This window comes from Eleutherodactylus coqui, chromosome 4 (assembly GCF_035609145.1).
Source record: "Eleutherodactylus coqui strain aEleCoq1 chromosome 4, aEleCoq1.hap1, whole genome shotgun sequence".
Lineage (NCBI taxonomy): Eukaryota > Metazoa > Chordata > Amphibia > Anura > Eleutherodactylidae > Eleutherodactylus > Eleutherodactylus coqui.
In genome coordinates this window covers 106,713,426-106,735,844 of record NC_089840.1, presented here as the reverse complement: position 1 = coordinate 106,735,844, position 22,419 = coordinate 106,713,426, and the positions used below count along the sequence as shown (strand labels likewise).

Sequence of the window (22,419 nt, the reverse complement as noted above, 5' to 3'; positions counted from 1 at the left end):
GATGTTTTTCACCCCAACAGTCATTTTTACACCCCCCCCCCCCCCCCCAAAAAAAACCCCAAAAAAACACAGATGACAGGTATGGAAGTGAAATGATAAAAGGAAGTCTGCTAAATGGATTTTCATTCATTTTTATTACACAACACTAAAGCATCTGAAGTGGAAAACTGTAAGTGTAGTCTAACAATCCTATAGCTATGCAATGAGAGTCGTGTAACGCAGAGTGTTAAGACAGCAGAAATGCTCTCGCTCACAACCTGAAGGTTGCAGGTGCAATTACCACATGGTTCAGGTAGCAGGTTCAAGGTTGACTCAGCCTTCCATCCTTCCGAGGTCGGTAAAATGAGTACTCAGCTTGGTGAGGGGTAATAAATACCTGAAAGCGCTGCGGAATAAGTTGGCGCTACACAAATAACAATATTTATTTATTTAATTTACCTGCATGATTTCATCATTTGGTAGGAAAATGTGCTAGAACTACGTTTCAAAGGAGCATGAACGGCCTTGTAAGTCTCACTCACTTTCTAGGTGCTCTCCATAAGGGGAAACAAAACCCTTCCTGACCCAAATCTAAAGGTCTCTCACTAACCAAGCCAGAAACCTTCTGCATCTTGATGAGGGGCAATCACTCCGAAACAGCAGTCTGTGTATGGATTCTGGCTTCGGCTTACAATTCCCAAACATTGACTTGCAGGAATGCTGCCTTCCAATAGGTGACGCTGCAGAGGTATTGTTCCATCGTCCCATAGGAACTATGCTCTTCACGCTTGCACATTCGTAATATAGCAAGAGAAGTTTCGGTGCCAGTCGTACTGTTCAGAACTGCTTCCATAAATATGCCATAGTATTTCCACCCTATATGCTCATTTACATAATCCTGTTCTGCAAAATGAAATCTTATTTTCCACATCAGACAAAGCTTTGAGCACTTGTGTGTCTAATGTGCTGTTGGCAGAGTATACCCTTGATCTACCCAACTCCTTCTCCCATTGTGAAAATTTCTGCACCCCTAGATATACGGCTTTCCTAGACTATAAATGTAAATAGTTATTTTTAAAAACTCATGCATTTCCGCTTGAGATAAGCCGTTAAATATTATAGTTTAGGCATTTAAACCAGAACTCAACCTAAGTTATCATAATTACGGTATAAGCAGGTTTAATCTTGGCCTGCACTTATACCCGTTCGGATTCTACAGGGTTGTCAAGCTTCAGAACTTCTCTACTGACTGGTCAACATATTGATTTGTAAAATAAGAATTTCTATCTTTCTATCTTCAGCTATAGGCCCGCTGGACCTAGTCCCTTGATGGGGCTTATCTTGGCTTGCTTAGGTCTCTCCTCCAAGTTGGTCATTGCTGCAGTGAATAACTCACACACTGGTTCCACAGAAGGCATGGTCTGTAACAGTACCCAGCTGCTCGGGGTAACTCTTAGGCCCCCTGTCCACGGGCGTTGCGAAGTCCCGCGGCGAATCTCTGCCGCGGGAGCCACCGCCCGGGATCAGGAGCCGGCAGACGAATCTCCGCCGGTCAGCCTATCTGACAGATAGGCTGACCGCGGAGAATCGCGGCAATTTGCAGCATGCTGCGAATTGCCAGCCGCAAGCGGAGAATCGCAATGATTCTCCGCTTGTGGACATGGGCCTGGCGCTTTCCATAGCAGCACTTTGGAAAGCTTCAGACGGCATGATTCGCCAGCGATTTACTGCCGGCGAAATCACGTCTGTGGACAAGGGGGTCTTAGAGTTTAGGGGATCGTTTCATTAGGCAACCGGGAGGCCATGTCAGGAAGCAAACTTGAACTGTTTTATTCCAACCAAATATAAACAGTCTTAAACAAGAACAGGCTTAAAGGGGTATTTCGGTTTGTGGATGAAATTACAAGTTTTCACCTATCCACTATATTAATGAAAATTGATACATCGGTGGGGGTCTGACCAGTGGGACTCCCACCAATACCGGGAACGAGGGACCTTATTCACAATATAGGATTGATTCTGCCTATTTCCCTAATGTAGCAGTGAATGGACCGCTGCTCGCACATGCACAGCCATGGCTCCATTCATTTCAATGGGGCAGACAGATAGCTGAGTGCAATGCTCAGCTATTTCCATTGGTCCCATTAAAATTAATGGAGTTGATTGCTCAATTCAGTTTCTGAGTCCGTATATACGGCATAAGAAATAGCAGGGAGGAAACAGAGTAATTGGTCTGTCTAACTGTCCGGGTAACCCTGTCTCCACCCTCCTCCTCTGTTACCGTTCGCTCTTAAAGGCACAACAACCATTCAACCATTAATTAACAAACACGGTATAAACCATTTTAAACAGCTCTAGCTACCTAGCTGGTGTGAAAGTATTTAGATGATCTGTTATACTTGTCAATTAAGGGGTAATACATCTTCAGCTGAAGCTCATGAAAAAACAGCGTGTCCTTGATATATGGGAGGAGGTTGAGTAGAACATATTTGGGGATTATATCTGAATTTTTGTACTGATTACAGTAGTGTCATATTATGTATTATAAAACATTTTATAATGCTTTTTTATTTTCACTGCAAAAAGCTGTAACATGGGGTGGTGTCCATGCTCTTCTTTGCTCTTCTCTTTGCAATAATCACCCTTGTAAGTGGGCTGCTTCCTTCAGAAAGGCTTTGGAACAAGACCTAAATGTTCCATGTTGTGTTCTTCTCTGGTGTATCGTACAGATAATTTGTCATACCTGGTTGATGAGGCTTCAATACCCCTTGAGTATCACCGAAATTGGAATTACTTCAACACTATCTATCTACCTATTTTATAGCTTCACTAATTTTATAAATGTTAACTTTTATCTAAACTTCTAGAGAAGGGACAAATGGAAGAGGAAAAAAACAAAACCCTATGCTGACATGGCCAAGAATCCCACCAATACATATATCGTATAAGGTCTTCTGTATATCTGACTATGCCACTAACAGTAAAGATGACATTTGTATTGCAGTTTTGAGCTTGATAAATATCTTTCTTTCTGTAGCAAGAATCAAATACAATTACTGTACAAATATCCTGTCCGTCACCAGAACACCAGAGCAACCAGAGCCCTTCCATTGATTTGAGGACATTTTGTTTCTGTTTGAGTCTTCCTTCGGGCCCTTTTAGACAGAAAGAGAATTTCACGATTTTCGTTTGCCCTTGTGATTGAGCTGGTGACGTCATCAGCGTGTTTAGACGGTTCTCTTCTGTTCTCGTTCACTTATCGTTCAGTGGTTTACATTCCTATGTGAAACAATGAACGATCAGTGTTTAAACTGCATGATGAGTGAAGGAGCCGGCAATGATATTTATACTGGCTGAAATAAATGACAAACAAGCCGCGCACGATTCTCTTTCGTCCAGTTGTTGGCTTGCGTTTAAACTGATCAATTATCATCCAGTTTCATTCGTTTGAACGATTTTCTTAATGATAACGCTGGGGAACAAAAATATTTTTCATGGTGCCTGGAATTTTAGACCTTATTCTGGGTATAATTTTGCTATTGATTCTGAAAATCCCATCCATTTTGTTATAGGGGCGCAAAAAAACTCGCTCATCTGACCGAGTCCTTAGTCTTCAAAAAAAACGAAACACCTATCTGAATACATCAATTTAATTAATCGGGTCCGTGTGCTAGCTGTTTTAAATCAGTAAAAAATACAGACTGTGAATAGACAGATAACACGCCCATGTGAATGGGCCCTAAGGATGATGTCATACTACCATTGAAATACGGTCTGGTTGTCAAAAAGGGCCTAACAGCTCATCTGATATGTTTTTTTACATAAATACTTGTCGCCATAAAATAGAAATTCCAAAGTATCTTTTCTGAGATCTCTGCATTGTGCTATTCCTCTGTTATTCCACCCAGAAATGTATGAATGAATTGACAGTTGGGCGTAACCATTCAAGGTAAGGGCCCTTTTACATGGATCGTTTCTATGTAAAAGTACAGGATTAAACATCGCTGGAATGATCTGTTGGGCACCTGCGTCTAACAGGTTGTCCCGTGTAAAAGGGCCCTAAGGGAGCACACACACACTATGGATGTATGCATCACCACAATCTTTGTTCTCACTGGCAGCTCCTGCAGTGCTCACTTAGTCCTTGTGCTGTCCTGATGGTGCAGCAGAAATTGCTCTTTATATCTGGGGAGTCTCAGTCAATCCATAAGCTTCCCTCAGGCGCTCTTTGGCCTCACCAAAATTTGGCACAGCTTTTGACACAACTCTTAGTCCATTCATTGCTATTGCAACAATTTAACCCTTTCAGGTAGCCTCTTACAACTGCAAGCCTGCCTAATAAAGAACAGAAAAGCACCGAATTCAGATATATGACCTACTAGTTGCTCTCTGTCTTACTAAGAACATACATGAAGCGAATCAGACTCTGGCATGGATGACTTATGGCCGAAAGTGAACAACCTCCATAAATATATTGTTAATTTTCATGACTGGTGTTATTAGCAAGATAAGGAATTCTCTCGCTGCTTTTTAAGAAAGTATTCACTCTGTGTTACGGTGCGAGTTGTAAGGTAGGCATCCATTGTAACACTGCGTGAGCTGATTTCTTGTGAAGCTAACATGAAAATGATGTCTGAGCACATCCTGAAGAAATAAGATAAGCAGTTATAGGATTCATCCTTGAAAAGTAGCGGGTGGAGACACATTCAGGAAGGACTGATATAATAAATTCACTGGTTGTAGTTTGTCATACATTCTGTCATGCCAGATTTGGGCTTTAATCACATAGTTTTGTTAAATATTTACAAAATTAAATTGCGTACCTTCATGTTTTCTACAACACCAATTCCCAAAAAGTTGGGACGCTCTGCAAAATATAAATAAATGTAAGCAAAAAAAAAAGAGTGCAATGATTTGGAAATCTTATATAACCATATTTTACTCACAATAGAACATAGAACACATATCCCAAGTTGAAAGTCAGACATTTTTCCATTTCATTTTAAAAAATGTACTCATTTAGAAATTAATGTCAGCAACACATCTCACAAAAGTAGGGACAAGGTGAACAAAAGGCTGCAAAAGTAAGTGATACTAAAGCAAAACAGCTGGAGAATCGTTTTTCTACTGCATCACATAACTGTGTATAAAAAGTGAATGTTAGAGAGGCAGAGTCTCTCAGACGTAAAGATGATCAGAGGTTCACCAATCTGTGAAAAACTGCATGTAAAAATTGTGGTACACTTTCAGAAAAATATTCCTCATTGTAAAATTGCGAAGACGTAAATATCCCAGCATCTACAGTACATAATGTCTCCAAAACATTCCGAAAATCTGAAGAAATTCATGTGCACAAAGGACAAGGCCAACAGTCAATATTGAATGCTTTAGATCTATGGGCCCTCATATGGGACTGCATTAAAAACAGGCATGATTCTGTAATGGAGATCACTGCATGGACTCAGTAATACTTCCTGAAATCATTCGCCATGCAATCTACAAATGCTAGTTAAAGCTGTATCCTGCAAAGAAGAAACCATATATCAACAAAATCCAGAAATGCCAGATTCTTTAGCTTGACTAAAACTCTTTTAAAATAGACTGAGGCAAAATGGAAAACTGTTCTGTGGTCAGATGAATAAAATTTGAAATTCCTTTTGGAAACCACGGACGCTGTGTCCTGAGAATTCAAGAGAAGAGGAATCATCCAGCTCGTTACCAGCACACAGTTCTGCATCTCTGATGGTATGGGGTTGCATTAGTGCCTATGGCATGGGCAGCTTACACATCCTGAAAGGCACTATGAATGCTGAGTAGTATATAGATAAAGGTTTTGGATTACCATAACTCCCATCCAGACCACGTCTCTTTCAGGGAAGGCCTCGTATATTGCAGCAAGACAATGCTAAACCACATACTGTATTCATCACACCATCACAACAGTATGAGTTTGCAAAAGAAGAGTCCGGAGGCTGTCCTGTCCGCCTGCAGTCCAAACCTTTCACCAATGGAAAACATTTGGCGCATTATGAAATGTAGTATCCAGCAGCTAGAATCCTGCATCAGACAAGATGGGTCAACATGCCTGTCCCAAAACTCCAGCAATTGTCCCCTCACTTCCTAGACGTTTACAGACTGTTGTAAAATAAGAGGTGATGCTACACAATGGTGGACATGCCCCTGTCCTAACTTTTGTGAGATGTGTTGCTCCCATCAATTTCTAAATGAGTAAATTTTTTTAAATGAAATGGAAAGATGCCTCACTTTCACCTTCTGATACGTGTTCGATGTTCTGTTGGGAATAACATATAGTTATATGAGATCTCTAAATCATTGTATTCTTTTTTTTCTTTACATTTTACACAGTTTCCTAACTTTTTTGGAATTAAGGTTGTACTTTTTAGTGTACTTATATGTAACTTTTCAGCTTTATAGTTTGCAGAAAACCACAAGTAGCTGCATAAGGACAGTAATTCATAGTGGCTGGACTCACGCCTTTGAACAACATCTGAGGCCACAAGGAGAGAACTTCAATATTCTCCACCACAAAACGTAGTTTGTTTGTCCTCTTTGCTACTATATATATGGTGACAGCAGCAGGAATATACCCTCTGCCATTGTACAGACCACTTTTTGTATAGATATTGAGGCAAGCTGAGTTTCTCGCAAAAGGTAGATACTTAAAAAATTTGGCCAATCCTGCTATTGCCTCTACAGCGATTATACTTATTATAAACTAGGTGATATACCTGTGCGTTGCACAGCGCTATAAGTGCAGGGATTGGTCATTGAAAATTGGGCTTTTAACATTATTTCCTACTTCTACCGAATAACTGATGTTACTATGCCATTTTTCAGCAGTCTCAAATCATTTGTTTGTCAAAAATTTGATTATGAGGCGCTGCGCGATCATCTTTAGTAATATTTCTTGTAGCTGAAATGTTCATTAATGTCATTATTTGCTACATACGTGCCACCAGCGAAGTCACTGACATTACATAGGGGTCACTTACATCTGCACTTAGAATTGAATAATCAAGTTGGGACTCCATTACTTTTCCTGTTTAGGACCTATTTACTTCAGCAGTATAGGAAATAGCAACCAATCACAGCGCTGCTTTCATTTTACCTCAACAGTATAAGAAATGAAAGCTGACCTGTGATTGGTTGTTATTGGCAACAAAAAGTCGGAGAGTTTTCGATTTTTAATTCCGCCAGTATTCGTCGCCTGGTGCTGAAGAACACCCATGCAAAATTTCACTCAAATCAGACCAGTAATGTGGATTTGTATACGACACAAACAAACAGATTTTGCGTTTTATATATAAAATACCGAGTTCTTGCAGCAGTTTAATATAAGTGTTTTTATAAGCGTTATATTGTTAATAAAGAGGCCGCTGTGGACAATCCTTTTCAAGTGTCACTCAGCGTCAAGAGTCCTTATTTATTGAATGGGGGGACTGGGGGCCTAGAGGTGTTAGAAGTTTGAAGAAGGGGAATTAATTGGTGGCAAGCACATCTGCATACACTAGTGAAGTCACTGTCCGTATACCGGAGTAAGATATATGTGCTTTTACAGATAAAATAGGCTTTAATCTTCCTCAAAGGTGAAGAATTAGCATAAAGGGAATGTTGCTCGGCACATAAACATTGGGATGAACTTTTACAAACTGTATTTTATGTACAATAATGAGGAAATATGTTCAAAGGACTTTAAACACTTGGAATTATTCTGCAACTAATTTATAGTGGAGCTCCGGTGTGGAGTCACCTTAATTATTATATTAAGGAAGTGCATTATAAAATCACATTTCGTCTTTCTTCCCTGCAGGCGGCATTAGAAGAATACAGGCAATGTTTGCTGCAGCCCCTATTTTAATGGACTGCTTACAGGATCTCTATTCCTCTGACAGCGGATTCCGGGGAAGCTGTAGCAAAGTTGATTTCATAATGCAGTTCATAGTTAAGTGAACCGCAAGCTGGAGAAGGGCACTCTGATCTGAGACTGACTGTAACATTTCTATGGGAGGATTAGTACTTGGATACAAAGTTGCATTGCAAATATTGGGTCCCTTCCCTATAGTAATCAAGAGATTTGTTGTTAGGTGTGCAAGGAAAGTGCTAGGGGAGTTGTGTTTTTTTTTTTAAAAAAGCTCCTTCCATTTATGTTAATTAAAAGGGTTGGTAACAGCAAATGCATACAAGACAAGACTTCGCCTACAATGTGGATGCAGTCCAGTGATGACAGTTGCCAGGCTATTCGGGATGATGAAAGCTGAAGTCAATATAGGAAGTGGAGATACTACAGGAGGGGAATGAGTTTGAGAAAGGAAGAGGAGGAGGTCCATCTGAAAAATCTATACGAGTTTGTTTCCATTGTTTCCATTGTCTCCCTCTTGCAGGTCTGGCAACTGTCATGGTTGGACTGTATCCACATCCTGGGGGACGTTTTTTGTATTGTATGTACCGTACTTGCTGTTACTAGCCTGCATTGCTGTACATTGAATATCAAACTGTAATGTCCATTGCAAAATATATGTCATGCATTTATCCAAGACAAGTGCTTATGAGGAGTTGGAGACTCTGGGAAATGCATGAATATATGAGGATCAACCCTATGGTCACCAGACGCCAGACACTTTCAACTAATACTACTAACCCCTTCCCAATGTTTGCCATACATGTAGAACGGATGCAGGGTGCCATAGTACAGAGTGGGCTTGAGAGCTGAGCTCACACTATAAGCAGAGGGTGTCAGCTGTTTGATTGCTGGGATCAGAGAACTCTGATCCCGACAGTTAACCATTTTAGATGCTCTCAATTCCAACAGCGACACTTAAATGGCCCAACAGAATGAAGAGGCTTCTATCATTTCCATTCAATTATCATGGCAGCCCAGGGCATTGTCAAGACCCCAAAGCCTGTTATGGGTGGCTTACTATCACGTCCTTAATAGAATGCCTATAAAACTACATGTGATCAGACGTTGAAGTGCCCTATGGGAACTAAGAACAAAAAAAAAGTAAAAATGAGATATATAGTTTTTAAATTCATTAGTTAAGTTTAAAAAATGCTGTTGAGCTTAAGAAAACTTTTTCCAAGTTGCATCAAAAAAATAAAAAACTGGCAACTGTAAAAGTCCAGTTTCTTAAAATATGGAATTACTAATCTGGCATAATCTGATTGCCTGTCACACTCTGGAAGTCTGTTATGTATATTGCAGTCACTTCCATGCAGTGCACCCTCCTGTCTGATGCTTATCAGGCTCCCTCTTGGTGTTGAGATTTGTTCCTGCTTCCTCTTTCACTATTCAGTGGTATCAATCTCATGATGCATCACATAAGCAGCCAGAGCCTGTTCCTGTTGCTGGGTGGACACTGCCATTATTATTTATTACCTTCTATATGCACCTAAACAAGCTACAGACCATAAGTATACAGTCAGGAGGATGAACGTCATCTCCTACATTATAGCTGTGTGACAGGAGCCTCTAATTGTAAGCGGTAACTGATAGAAGTGTCTATGTCCCCTCTAAAGAAAAACTGACTTCTTGACAAGAACATAAAGCCACATAAACCTCAGTTGGTCATACTGAAATTACATGAGCCACCTGAAAAACGGAGTTGTGGAGTCTCAGATAGAAAGGAATAACTAAACAAAGTAATAGTATAGCTGACTTTTAGGGCTCCTTCACACTGGCGATCGCAATATCTCTGCAAGAAAATAGTTTTGTTCTGTAGATTTTTGAGCGTCAGTGATGCTTTTTCTTGTGAAAAATCGTGCATCGCTGCCACCCGCTATCCGTTCGCACGAATACCAATAGGAGTTTTTGATGTTTAATACGCATTGCACAAATAACGCAAGTTCATGCGTTGTGATGCGGTAACAAGTGAAAACATTTCAAATGGGAATGAACCTATTGAAAATCATTATTTCGTAATTCTGCGTTTTCACTCCCTCTCGCTTCGCACATATTTATTGGAGGGCTAGCTACATAATGATTGAAGAAAAACCAAGTTACATCATAGAGGTTTGGGGTTTATATGAGGAGGGATCGGGAGCCGATCCTACTCGATACAATGGGGGTGCTGTCTGTTTCTTACAGCCAACACCGTAGCAGCTGCAATCAACACTTCCGCTGATTGCATCTGTTAACCATTTAAATGCCCCAGTCGATTCTGACTGTGGTATTCAAATGTCCTGATTGGAGTACCCGAACGGATCCCGCGATAAGATTGCAGGATGCCATTCAGTTGCCTTGGCAGAAGGAGGCCTTCTGAAAGCCCACAGGGCTGCCATTGCAGATTGCCTATCAAGCTATGCCAGTTGATACATCATACTGCAGAGGCGATCAAACCATCACAAGTTCTTGTTCCCTGTGGGGATTAAAAATATAAAAAAGTTAAAATCAGCTTGAAAAAGTTTTATTAATTAAAAAAAAGAGGTAATTAGAATGTAAAAAACACTCTTTGCCAAATCTATAATAATCTTAATTTTAAAAAAATGCAAACCCATTTAGAAGCTGGTGACAGAAATAATTTCATTTTTTTCCAAACAGATTTTATTTTTTAGAAGTAGTGTGGCAAAACAAACTTATAAATTTTTGGTATTGTAGTAATTGTACTGACCTACAGAAAAAAGTTATCAGTTATTTTTGCTGCAGTATGTACAATGTAGATAGAAACAAGACCTCGCCCCCACCCCAAAGATGGTGGAATTGTGCTATTTTTTTCCATTTCACCACACAGAATTTTTTTTTAGTTTTTCAGTACATGATATGGTACATTAAATAGTGCTATTGAAAAATACAACTCGTTCCGCAAAAAACAAGCCCTCATACAGCTATGTTGATAGATTCATGAAAGAGTTGTGATTTTTTTTTTAAAAATAGGGAGGAGAAAATTAAAAAAGGTCCGCGTCCATAAGGGGTTAGCAGAAGCTCCACTTCTTGAATATGAAAACTGAAATTTTGCAGACATCGTTTTAAGACCTGCCATCTGATTACATGCAGTCATTCTACTAATTGCATGTATGTGCTCATCATACCGCTGCAGGAATTTGGATATATTGGATTTCATAAATGAGGCTGCACCATCCCCGGTTCTCCATCAATCACCATTATTGCTTCCCATGACTTCATACTGCAAACATATTACCGCATTTCTTATTCTTTAATTAACAGACTTTTGTTGACTCTGAAGAGATCTGGAATTAAATGATGACAAAAAGCGTTTTTGGCAAAATGCCTCTCATTAGTCTTCCAAACCAAAGTCTGAGTTTAAGAATGTATACTCCTTAAAATATGAATGAAATCCGAATCTCTGTATTAACAACTAATGTGACACCTTTTGTCTTCCACAGAAAATGATTCTGAGTTTGGCCATCGCTGCCTTCTTTGACAGCATCGCCTATGTTATGGTAAGACGTCTCCCACTTCTTGTTTTACATGCGGGTTTATATAGTAGACTCATTATTCAATCAGCGCTATTAGCTCTCTATTACAAATCAATTTTCAGTGGCCATAAAATCTGACAAAATGGACATCTTACAGCAGTAGTCATCTTCTCTCAGCATCTCGGAAACACTTGCAATTCATCAAGGAGTACAGTTTTATTGTCTTTGGAGTCTCTTATGGTAGAGGGCCAAGGATAGAACAAGAGAAGTGATCTTTAAGGTTTCTTAGTTCCTATGGTCTTTTATGAAATAATATTTTTATTCTTTTTCAGAGTGAAGCCATACCAGACGGCATTCTTTGCAATTTCCAAGCTTGGTGGCTAACATACTTCGGTAAGGTATTAGGTATTTTTGGGTACCGAATTTTCTTAAAAAACCTGGTTAACACTTGAGTTAACTTTGTGAAGGAGAAAGCAGACCATACTCTATATGTTAAACATATATATATAAATAGAGTATTATATATATATATATGCAGTATATTTGGTACATTTCTTCCATCATAACCTTAAATGTACTTATAATTGGTAGAACACATAGTGAGAAAAGTAATGTTCCAGACAATAAGTTATATATGAAAACCTAACAATTTCCAGCATCACTCCTTTTATGCTCTCAAGGCCGGATTCACACAGATGTATCTGTTCATGCACGTATTTCCCTGCGCATTTCATCACTCCATGGTTTGTATGCGGAACTTTGGTGCTTAAATTTGTAGGTATACCGAGCAAACTGGGTTTTTTTTTGCGCCAAAAAAAACGCAGTTTGCTCGGTTGACCTACAAGTTTAAGCACCAACGGTCCGCATACAAGCCACTGGGTGATACACAATACACTAGGAGATGCGTGATTCCACTGAAAAGAGAAGAGAACTGAAACTGATTAGGCTAATTAGCCATTTAAATTGGTGCATCTTTGTTTGCCGCGCACTAATGAACATGCCTTTACGGGCGTAAAAAGTACAGCAAAATACACCGATGCATGCGCCAAAAAGCATTGTTCATTCCGTAAAGAAACTACACTCATGTGCATGCACATACGCATACGCTCGTGTGAATCTGGCCTAAAGTATTTGGTGACCTAAAAAGACCTTCAGTGGCTTACGTAGTTGCATACCGTATGGGCAGCGTATATACGCGCCGTTGTGAAACGACAGCACAGAAAATTTAAACTAAAAATAAAAAGAAAACCACTGTCATGCACAGTACAATATCTCTGCCATATGTGATAGGACGGCTCACTGCCTGCTTCTCAGCAGTAAACCCTACATGGAGGACGTATGAGTATACGGCCATGTGAGCCTGGCCTTCTATTAAATGTACAGGAAATCTCCATGAAGCTCTGCATTTAAGTACTAATTTGGTAAATACACAAAAAATAACCACAAACTGCTACTTTTGAAACTCTATGTATTTTTTTTTCTTTTATAAAAAGGACCTGTCATGTCCTCATGTCACGGGTCCGGCTGCATAGATATACAACCCCTGCCATGCTGTCTTCAACTATGTCTTTTTTCCCTTTACTCCCTTCCGTTCCGCCATAAAGGCTCTTTGTAATTTCAGGAAGGAAAAGAAAGACATTGTTGGAGTCCACAGGTTCCCAGCTGAAGAGCTTTGCAGCCAGGCCTGCTGATATGAGGACATGATAGTAGGGATGAGCGAGTATACTCGCTAAGGCACTACTCGCTCGAGTAATGTGCCTTAGCCGAGTATCTCCCTGCCCGTCCCTGAAGATTCGGGTGCCGCTGCAGCTGACAGGTGAGTTGCGGCGGGGAGCAGGGGAGAGCGGGCAGGAGAGAGGGAGAGATAGATCTCCCCTCCGTTCCTCCCTGCTCTCCCCCGCAGCTCCCCGCCCCGCGCCGGCACCCGAATCTTCAGGGACGAGCAGGGAGATACTCGTCTAAAGCACATTACTCGAGTGAGTAGTGCCTTAGTGAGTATACTCGCTCATCCCTACATGATAGGTCCCCTTTAAGCAGTAACTTTGTTTTAATATGACAAAGATAATATAAGTCTTTCCTTTTATACTTTTTAGGTTTTAGGTTTCACTCTGATTTTTGTTAACAAATCTCCTCAAAAACTGCACCAAACATTCATGTGTTCAGTCAAAAAGAGTCAAGAGGCAAAATAATTATTTGCAAACAGAGCAAAACATCTCAGTGTCACTATTGAATAGCAACGAAAGCATAGTTGCTTTGTCAGTCCTCCATGTGTGTTGTTCCTTACCTCGATATGTACTGTACCATTAGAAAGGCTCTGTCTTGCTCTAAAGTTTTGCTCTAAAGCGTCTTGCTCCGTCTTGCTCCAAAATGAATGTCTACTTTTGGACTCTGTTGGGTTTCATTCCAGAATTTGGGTAATTTTTTATATACCTATCAGAGCTGCGTCTGTTTTGTACATGGCTCCAAGCTCTGCATCAAGAAAGTTAAAAAATACAATTATGATACTTTCAGTCACCACTTAGGGTAACATAGGAGCTTTCTGCATACTAATTTTTATAGAGGGCCAATATACCAACCCATTGTTCTAGGTTCATGCTACGGTAAGTTCCCACTATTGGGGGCTGCAGGTATCCAGAGTTTTATTATGTACAGTAAGTGTTTATCTATGCAGGGGATTCCGAGTTCTGCATCAGTTATTTAATGCAATTGATCTACAAACCATGCTGAACCTAAAACATAGTGTCAAAAACATTCAATTTATGACTGTGTTCAAGAGAGATTGTTTTTCACACCAGGTAAAATGTGATTTCTTTATTTGTGCCTTGTAAATGAGCACCAATAAGTTATTGAAATTTATCTTAAAGATGATATAAAATAACACCACATCCTTGGGGTCTGCCGGATGATGCATACTCAGGAGCCATTGGGATGGCGTTATCATTCAAGTGCAAGGTCACATTTACTTAGCCTGTGATTCATTCTTCATCCTTCAATTGTTAGCAGTCAGACTGAATGTAGTCATGTATGTGCACGTCAATTTCTCTGTCATTTCAAAGTTGTTACTTTTTTACTTCTGGCAGATCTTTATTTTTATTAACTTTCCTATTTGCCCTTGAAAGACTAGTCCATCTATCTTGTAAAGCCATTAACCTGTTTTTGTAGGGAAACTATGGCAACATTACGAATGCTACTTACACCCTGATTCAGTTTCTAGAATGGACAAAGCAGCTTTTTTGGGTACGTCACTACTACAGAGAAAGAGTCTAAAAATGAATAAAATATATAAACTAGGCTGACAGACAAACACACAACATAAAAATACAAAAACAGAGCCAGGACTCCACTTGTCCAACAATGGCGGATTACCAGAATCTCTAAACCATCAACACACGTCTTGTATTTACAATACAGCTAGGAGGGCGTTCTCGTGCTCCTTCACTTAGTGCATACGATCACAAGAGGTGAAGACAATTTGGTTAACAAAATATTTATTTATTTTGTGATGTTCAAAACATAACAATCCAAAATTACAACATTACATGCATGTGTAAAGTCAATCGGCAACAAGATTGAGCGAGTAAGGCCTCCTGCACACGGGCTAGTCAGACCCCACATGCGGGATTCCCACAGCGGAGTTCGACCCGGTGCCAGGCCTGCTTACCTGTGCGCGGCAATGACGTCGCGGCCATGATGTGGTCTCCTGTTCTGCGAATGTGCAGGCCAGGGCATGCACAGTTGAGAGGATGCCGCACTGTTGCCAGACTGATGATGCGGCTCCGGCGGTCATTCCACAATGATGATTGCAGAATGGCCGAAGCACGGATGGCTTCCATTGACTTCAATGGAAGCCGTCCATGCGTATTTCGCAGCAAATAGATTTCTGCTCGTGGACAGGAAATCACGTTTTGCCATAGCATGCTATGGGCTGGATCTGCTGCGAAAATCGGAGGCGGAATCCTGCTTCGGATTTCGCAATGCAAATCCGTCCGTGGATAGGAGGCCTAAATCAGGAGTTAAATTGCCCGATGTTATTTCTAGTGAACATAATAAGGTAAAGAAACAATAAGTGCCAATTTTCACTTTATCAAAAATGGCAACTCCTTATAAAGTAAATTGGTATGAATGTTAGAGGACCATAAACAGGAGTAACAAGTGAGGGAAGACAGAGGAGCGGGGGAAGACAATTTGGTGTGTACCAAAGCGTCACACAAGGACACCTTAATAAATGATAAACAAATGATAACCTAATTGACTTAGAAGGTCTCTGCTAAAATGAGCCAGATGTTGATTGATGCTTATGTGTTTGGCCATACATTTGTGCCTATATTAGGTGCACATCACCTCCACTAGATGGATAATGGGTGGGTGTGGAGCAACCACATAAACTTAGTGGTTATAATCCCGACCATTGTTACTCAGCAGACATAAGTCTATCCGAGAACCACATCAGGGTGACCCTATACCAGTACTCAGAAGACACACCTCATTAATAACCCCGGCGACAATCGCTCAGCAAGCCAGAGTCAATGAGAGGGTATCCCCAAGGTGACTGAATGCCAACTGGCAAAGATTAGAAAGCTACAGCAGAGACAAGAGGCGGCATAAAGATACAAAAGCCGTACTAATTCAATTTCTAGTTTCAAGTTCTAGTTTTGCTTGTAGCAGGACAACTCGAATGTCCTCAGATTGCATTCAGCCAAGTGTATCTGTATATTGTGAGCTCACCAGCGATGACTGTTTTATAAACCGTGCGTAAAAGACAAATATTCAAATGCTGCTAACTCTTAAGCGGACTCCAATGACGAAGCGAAGAAAGATTTATATAGCTGCATGCAACTGAAAATGAATTTGAGGTGGAAGAAAAACAAATGTTAACTGGAATCCTCGCTTGTACATCACATTCCCCGAGAATGCACAACACGTTCATCATACTTCGTGCCGCAATATGTCTGGCATGCAAAGTAGAAGGCAAACAGTCACAAAAGCGAGCTGTGTGCATAAGGCTTTTTTTGTTTGCAGTAGTACGTCCATCCCTTTTTTTCCCAGCAGCTAGTTGTCGCCATAAATAGATATGAAGAAGACAGGAGGACATGATGATGCTAGGGCCAGGTTTTTGGCAGATGTTTTGTGGATCAGTGAAGCCCGCCTTAGCACAATAAATCTCTACCTGACTTCTTTTATGAGTCTCCTTTCTTACAAATTATACCTATGTCATTAAATTTCTTGCTGCATATCGGCTACTTACCATACCTGTGTCCCATCTGGACATGGACACTGCCAGAGCTAAAGTTTGCTTCGTCACCTACAACCTACTGTATACTGCCATGCAACAGAAACTTTTCAATACATAGGACACTTCAATATATATCCCATGATAGTAGAACTCAAATATAGAATATTATGATAATACAATATCTATTTCAAAGGGTCATTACTTTTCAAACATCTTGTACTTATATGATAGCCAGTGTGATAATTAGCATTACTGCTATATGCTTTATTTACCTTAAACAATGTTTTTGTAATGAAAAATCCTTCTAATGTACTCTCTAACTTTCTGGAGCTTGCTGTCTGCTAGCTCTTGATATACAAGGAGGGATGCTAGGACAGCAGAGCAGGTGACGAGTCGTTATGCTCATTAAACTCTATGCAGAGAGGAGGGGGAGAGAAAGACACTCACATAAGGAGAGCTGCAAGTAGAGTTAAATGGTGGGATCTTCTGCTGTTTATACACATGAACTCTACTAAATGTTTCTGTACACTCCTGCCTGTTGAGGTTTTGTCTTTGTGTGTATAATGGGCATTAAGAAAGCCAAATCTCTGTAGTAGTACTCTGTTTCCAGTCTATGGAAGACAGCACACATAGCACAACATCAGGTCCTCCTACCAGTCCTGGGAGGATAGAGAAGCAGGGGGAAAATGCAGAATAAAAGGCATATAATGACCAGAAAGGGGGTAATTCCTCATGTACACACAAGGCAACTTATTTTTAAAAAACAATTTGAAAACTCAGGTATGCTTTAGCATTCTAGACCCTTTGGGCATATACATGCAGCTGCACAAGATGGCACAGATGCATTTGATGTGAGCTCTGTGCCAACTGCACAAGCAAGGTGTCCTATAGCACTGCAGCACCAGAGCACCCCACATCACAGATCCAGTCGGGAAACATGCCAGGGAAAAAACACCATCAACACCTCCCTCCTTAGACTATTCCAGAGATTTTCATTGCAACCTAGCCATCTAGTATGATGACGGCAGCGTCACCTACCCCGAGGGAGGCCTGAGATGACGGGGAACTTCAACTGCCTTCTGCTTTAGAGCTAACTGCAAGTGAGATCCTACTCCCCACAGAAGTTTTTTTAGAACATGCAAGAGTTCATTTTGGAGGATATATCTCACGCAGTAATTGCATTTACTAAGCAGATCCATGAATTGTACTTCAGTTTGCATAGTTATTGTAACTTTATTCTTGGGGGGGATATAAAGCTTCTTCAGCTATAATTCTAGAGCATAGGCCTATCTGATCCAGCTCTATTTTTTTGTACCAGCAGACCATTAGTTGTCAATTCTTAATATTAATTCCATGTGTCATATAGTTTTACACAATATCAGGGATTTAATTTGCCTAGGAAACGTAAAAAAAACAACATTTATAGATTATGCTAAGTTCCGTCTTGTTATTATGTTTACTAGAATTACATTTTACGCAGTCTTCTTTTCTGAAACATATTCATAACAGGTACTGCATAGTTTTTAGGGTGTCCTACCATTTTAAAAGCCAGGGAGTAGTTACACAGTTACATCTCTCCTGCCCTATTGCTATTCAACCTAAGAAAGTGGATCCGAATGGTCATTATTAGAGATGAGCGAGCACCAAAATGCTCGAGTGCTCGTTACTCGGGATGAAATTTTCGCGATGCTCAAGGGTTCGTTTCGAGTAACGAACCCCATTGAAGTCAATGGGCGACTCGAGTATTTTTGTATATCGCCGATGCTCGCTAAGATTTCCATTTGTGAAAATCTGGGCAATTCAAGAAAGTGATGGGAACGACACAGCAACGGATAGGGCAGGCGAGGGGCTACATGTTGGGCTGCATCTCAAGTTCCCAGGTCCCACTATTAAGCCACAATAGCGGCAAGAGTGCCCCCCCCCCCCCCTCCCAACAACTTTTACTTCTGAAAAGCCCTCATTAGCAATGCATACCTTAGCTATTCATTCTGTCAAGGTGTCTGCATGCCCCAGTCAGACCGCGGTTTTTTATAAATAGTCACAGGCAGGTACAACTCCGCAATGGGAATTCCGTGTAAACCCACAGCATGGGTGGCTCCCTGGAACCCACCGTCTGTACATAAATGTATCCCATTGCAGTGCCCATCACAGCTGAGGTAATGTCCGATTAAATGCAGGTGGGCTTCGGCCCACACTGCATGCCCCAGTCAGACTGGGGTTCTTTAGAAGTGGACACATGCAATTACAAATCCGTGTGGACCGACAGCATGGGTGGGTGCCAGGAAGCCACCGGCAGTACATAAATATATCCCATTGCATTGCCCATCACAGCTGAGGTAATGTCATGTTTAATGCAGGTGGGCTTCGGCCCACACTGCATGCCCCAGTCAGACTGGGGTTCTTTAGAAGCGGACACATGCAGTTACAACTCCCTGTGGACCCACAGCATGGGTGGCTCCCTGGAACCCACCGGCGGTACATCAATATATCCCATTGCAGTGCCCAGCACAGCTGATGTAACGTCAGCTTTAATGCAGGTGGGCAAAAAATTAATTGGATTACACTGTAGGCGAGGGCCCCAAAAAATTGTGTACCAACAGTACTAATGTACGTCAGAAAAATTGCCCATGCCCAACCAAGAGGGCAGGTAAAACCATTAAAGGGGTTGTCCCGCGAAAGCAAGTGGGGTTATACACTTCTCTATGGCCATATTAATGCACTTTGTAATGTACATCGTGCATTAATTATGAGCCATACAGAAGTTATTCACTTACCTGTTCCGCTGCTGGCATCCCCGTCTCCATGGTGCCGTCTAATTTCAGCGTCTAATTGCCCGATTAGACGCGCTTGCGCAGTCCGGTCTTCTCCCTGGTGAATGGGGCCGCTCGTGCCGGAGAGCTGGTCCTCGTAGCTCCGCCCCGTCACGTGTGCCGATTCCAGCCAATCAGGAGGCTGGAATCGGCAATGGACCACACAGAGCCCACGGTGCACCATGGGAGAAGACCCGCGGTGCATCGTGGGTGAAGATCCCGGCGGCCATCTTGCTAAGGTAAGGAAGAAGTCGCCGCAGCGCGGGGATTCGGGTAAGTACTAAACGTTGGTTTTTTTTAACACATGCATTGGGTTTGTCTCGCGCCGAACGGGGGGCCTATTGAATTTTAAAAAAACCTGTTTCGGCACGGGACAACCCCTTTAATCGCTTTGGTTAATGTGGCTTAATTTGTAACTAGGCCTGGAGGCAGCCCAGTTAAAATAAAAATTGGTTCAGGTGCACGTTTCAACGCTTTAATGAGCATTGAAACGTATAACAATTGTTTACAAAAATTATATGACTGAGCCTTGTGGGCCTAAGAAAAATTGCCCGTTCGGCGTGATTACGTCAGGTTTCAGGAGGAGGAGGATGAATATTATACACAAATTGATGAAGCTAAAAGGTCCACGTTTTTGATGGTGATAGAGAACAATGCTTCCATCCACGGGTGCAGCCTACTTATTGTTTAGGTATCGCTGCTGTCCGCTGGTGGAGAAGAGAAGTCTGGGGAAATCCAGGCTTTGTTCATCTTGATGAGTGTAAGCCTGTCGGCACTGTCGGTTGACAGGCGGGTACGCTTATCTGTGATGATTCCCCCAGCCATACTAAACACACTCTCTGACAAGACGCTAGCCGCAGGACAAGCAAGCACCTCCAGGGCATACAGCGCGAGTTCAGGCCACGTGTCCAGCTTCGACACCCAGTAGTTGTAGGGGGCAGAGGCGTCACGGAGGACAGTCGTGTGATCGGCTACGTACTCCCTCACCATCCTTTTACAGTGCTCCCGCCGACTCAGCCTTGACTGGGGAGCGGTGACACAGTCTTGCTGGGGAGCCAGAAAGCTGTCAAAGGCCTTAGAGAGTGTTCCCCTGCCTGTGCTGTACATGCTGCCTGATCTCTGCGCCTCCCCTGCTACCTGGCCCTCGCAACTGCGCCTTCGGCCACTAGCGCTGTCGGATGGGAATTTTACCATCAGTTTGTCCACCAGGGTCCTGTGGTATAGCATCACTCTCGAACCCCTTTCCTCTACGGGTATGAGAGTGGAAAGGTTCTCCTTATACCGTGGGTCGAGCAGTGTGTACACCCAGTAATCCGTAATGGCCAGAATGCGTGTAACGCGAGGGTCACGAGAAAGGCATCCTAACATGAAGTCAGCCATGTGTGCCAGGGTACCTGTACGCAACACATGGCTGTCCTCACTAGGAAGATCGCTTTCAGGATCCTCCTCCTCCTCCTCAGGCCATACACGCTGAAAGGATGACAGGCAAGCAGCATGGGTACCCTCAGCAGTGGGCCAAGCTGTCTCTTCCCCCTCCTCCTCATCCTCCTCATGCTCCTCCTCCTCCTCCTCAACGCGCTGAGATATAGACAGGAGGGTGCTCTGACTATCCAGCGACATACTGTCTTCCCCCGCCTCTGTTTTCGAGCGCAAAGCGTCTGCCTTTATGCTTTGCAGGGAACTTCTCAAGAGGCATAGCAGAGGAATGGTGACGCTAATGATTGCAGCATCGCCGCTCACCATCTGGGTAGACTCCTCAAAGTTTCCAAGGACCTGGCAGATGTCTGCCAACCAGGCCCACTCTTCTGTAAAGAATTGAGGAGGCTGACTCCCACTGCGCTGCCCATGTTGGAGTTGGTATTCCACTATAGCTCTACGCTGCTCATAGAGCCTGGCCAACATGTGGAGCGTAGAGTTCCACCGTGTGGGCACGTCGCACAGCAGTCGGTGCGCTGGCAGATGAAACCGATGTTGCAGGGTGCCCAGGGTGGCAACGTCCGTGTGGGACTTGCGGAAATGTGCGCAGAGCCAGCGCACCTTTCCGAGCAGGTCTGACAAGCGTGGGTAGCTTTTCAGAAAGCACTGAACCACCAAATTAAAGACGTGGGCCAGGCATGGCACGTGCGTGAGGCTGCCGAGCTGCAGAGCCGCCACCAGGTTACGGCCGTTGTCACACACGACCATGCCCGGTTGGAGGCTCAGCGGCGCAAGCCAGCAGTCGGTCTGCTCTGTCAGACCCTGCAGCAGTTCGTGGGCCGTGTGCCTCTTCTCTCCTAAGCTGAGTAGTTTCAGCACGGCCTGCTGACGCTTGCCCACCGCTGTGCTGCCACGACGTGCGACACCGACTGCTGGTGACGTGCTGCTGCTGACACATCTTGATTGCGAAACAGAGGTTGCGTAGGAGGAGGAGGAGGAGGAGGAGGGTGGTTGAGTGGAGGAGGCATACACCGCCGCAGATACCACCACCGAGCTGGGGCCCGCAATACTGGGGGTGGGTAGGACGTGAGCGGTCCCAGGCTCTGACTCTGTCCCAGCCTCCACTAAATTCACCCAATGTGCCGTCAGGGAGATATAGTGGCCCTGCCCGCCTGTGCTTGTCCACGTGTCCGTTGTTAAGTGGACCTTGCCAGTAACCGCGTTGGTGAGGGCGCGTACAATATTGCGGGAGACATGGTCGTGCAGGGCTGGGACGGCACATTGGGAAAAGTAGTGGCGACTGGGAACTGAGTAGCGCGGGGCCGCCGCCGCCATCATACCTTTGAAAGCCTCCGTTTCCACAACCCTATACGGCAGCATCTCCAGGCTGATAAATTTGGCTATGTGCACGTTTAACGCTTGAGCGTGTGGGTGCGTGGCGGCGTACTTGCGCTTGCGCTCCAACACTTGCGCTAGCGACGGCTGGACGGTGCGCTGAGAGACATTGGTGGATGGGGCCGAGCACAGCGGAGGTGAGGGTGTGGGTGCAGGCCAGGAGACGGTAGTGCCTGTGTCCTGAGAGGGTGG

General features: G+C 42.9%; 1 protein-coding gene across 1 annotated transcript in view; it reads left to right on the top strand.

Moving 5' to 3' along the window:
• The window catches only part of LOC136625606 (uncharacterized), a 532,926-nt gene that overhangs the window by 76,889 nt on the left and 433,618 nt on the right, over positions 1-22,419 (top strand). Inside the window, exons 5-6 of the mRNA XM_066599945.1 lie at positions 11,341-11,397; positions 11,706-11,766. Of these exons, the coding sequence (XP_066456042.1) occupies positions 11,341-11,397; positions 11,706-11,766 (118 nt within the window). The remainder of the gene's footprint in view (positions 1-11,340; positions 11,398-11,705; positions 11,767-22,419) is intronic.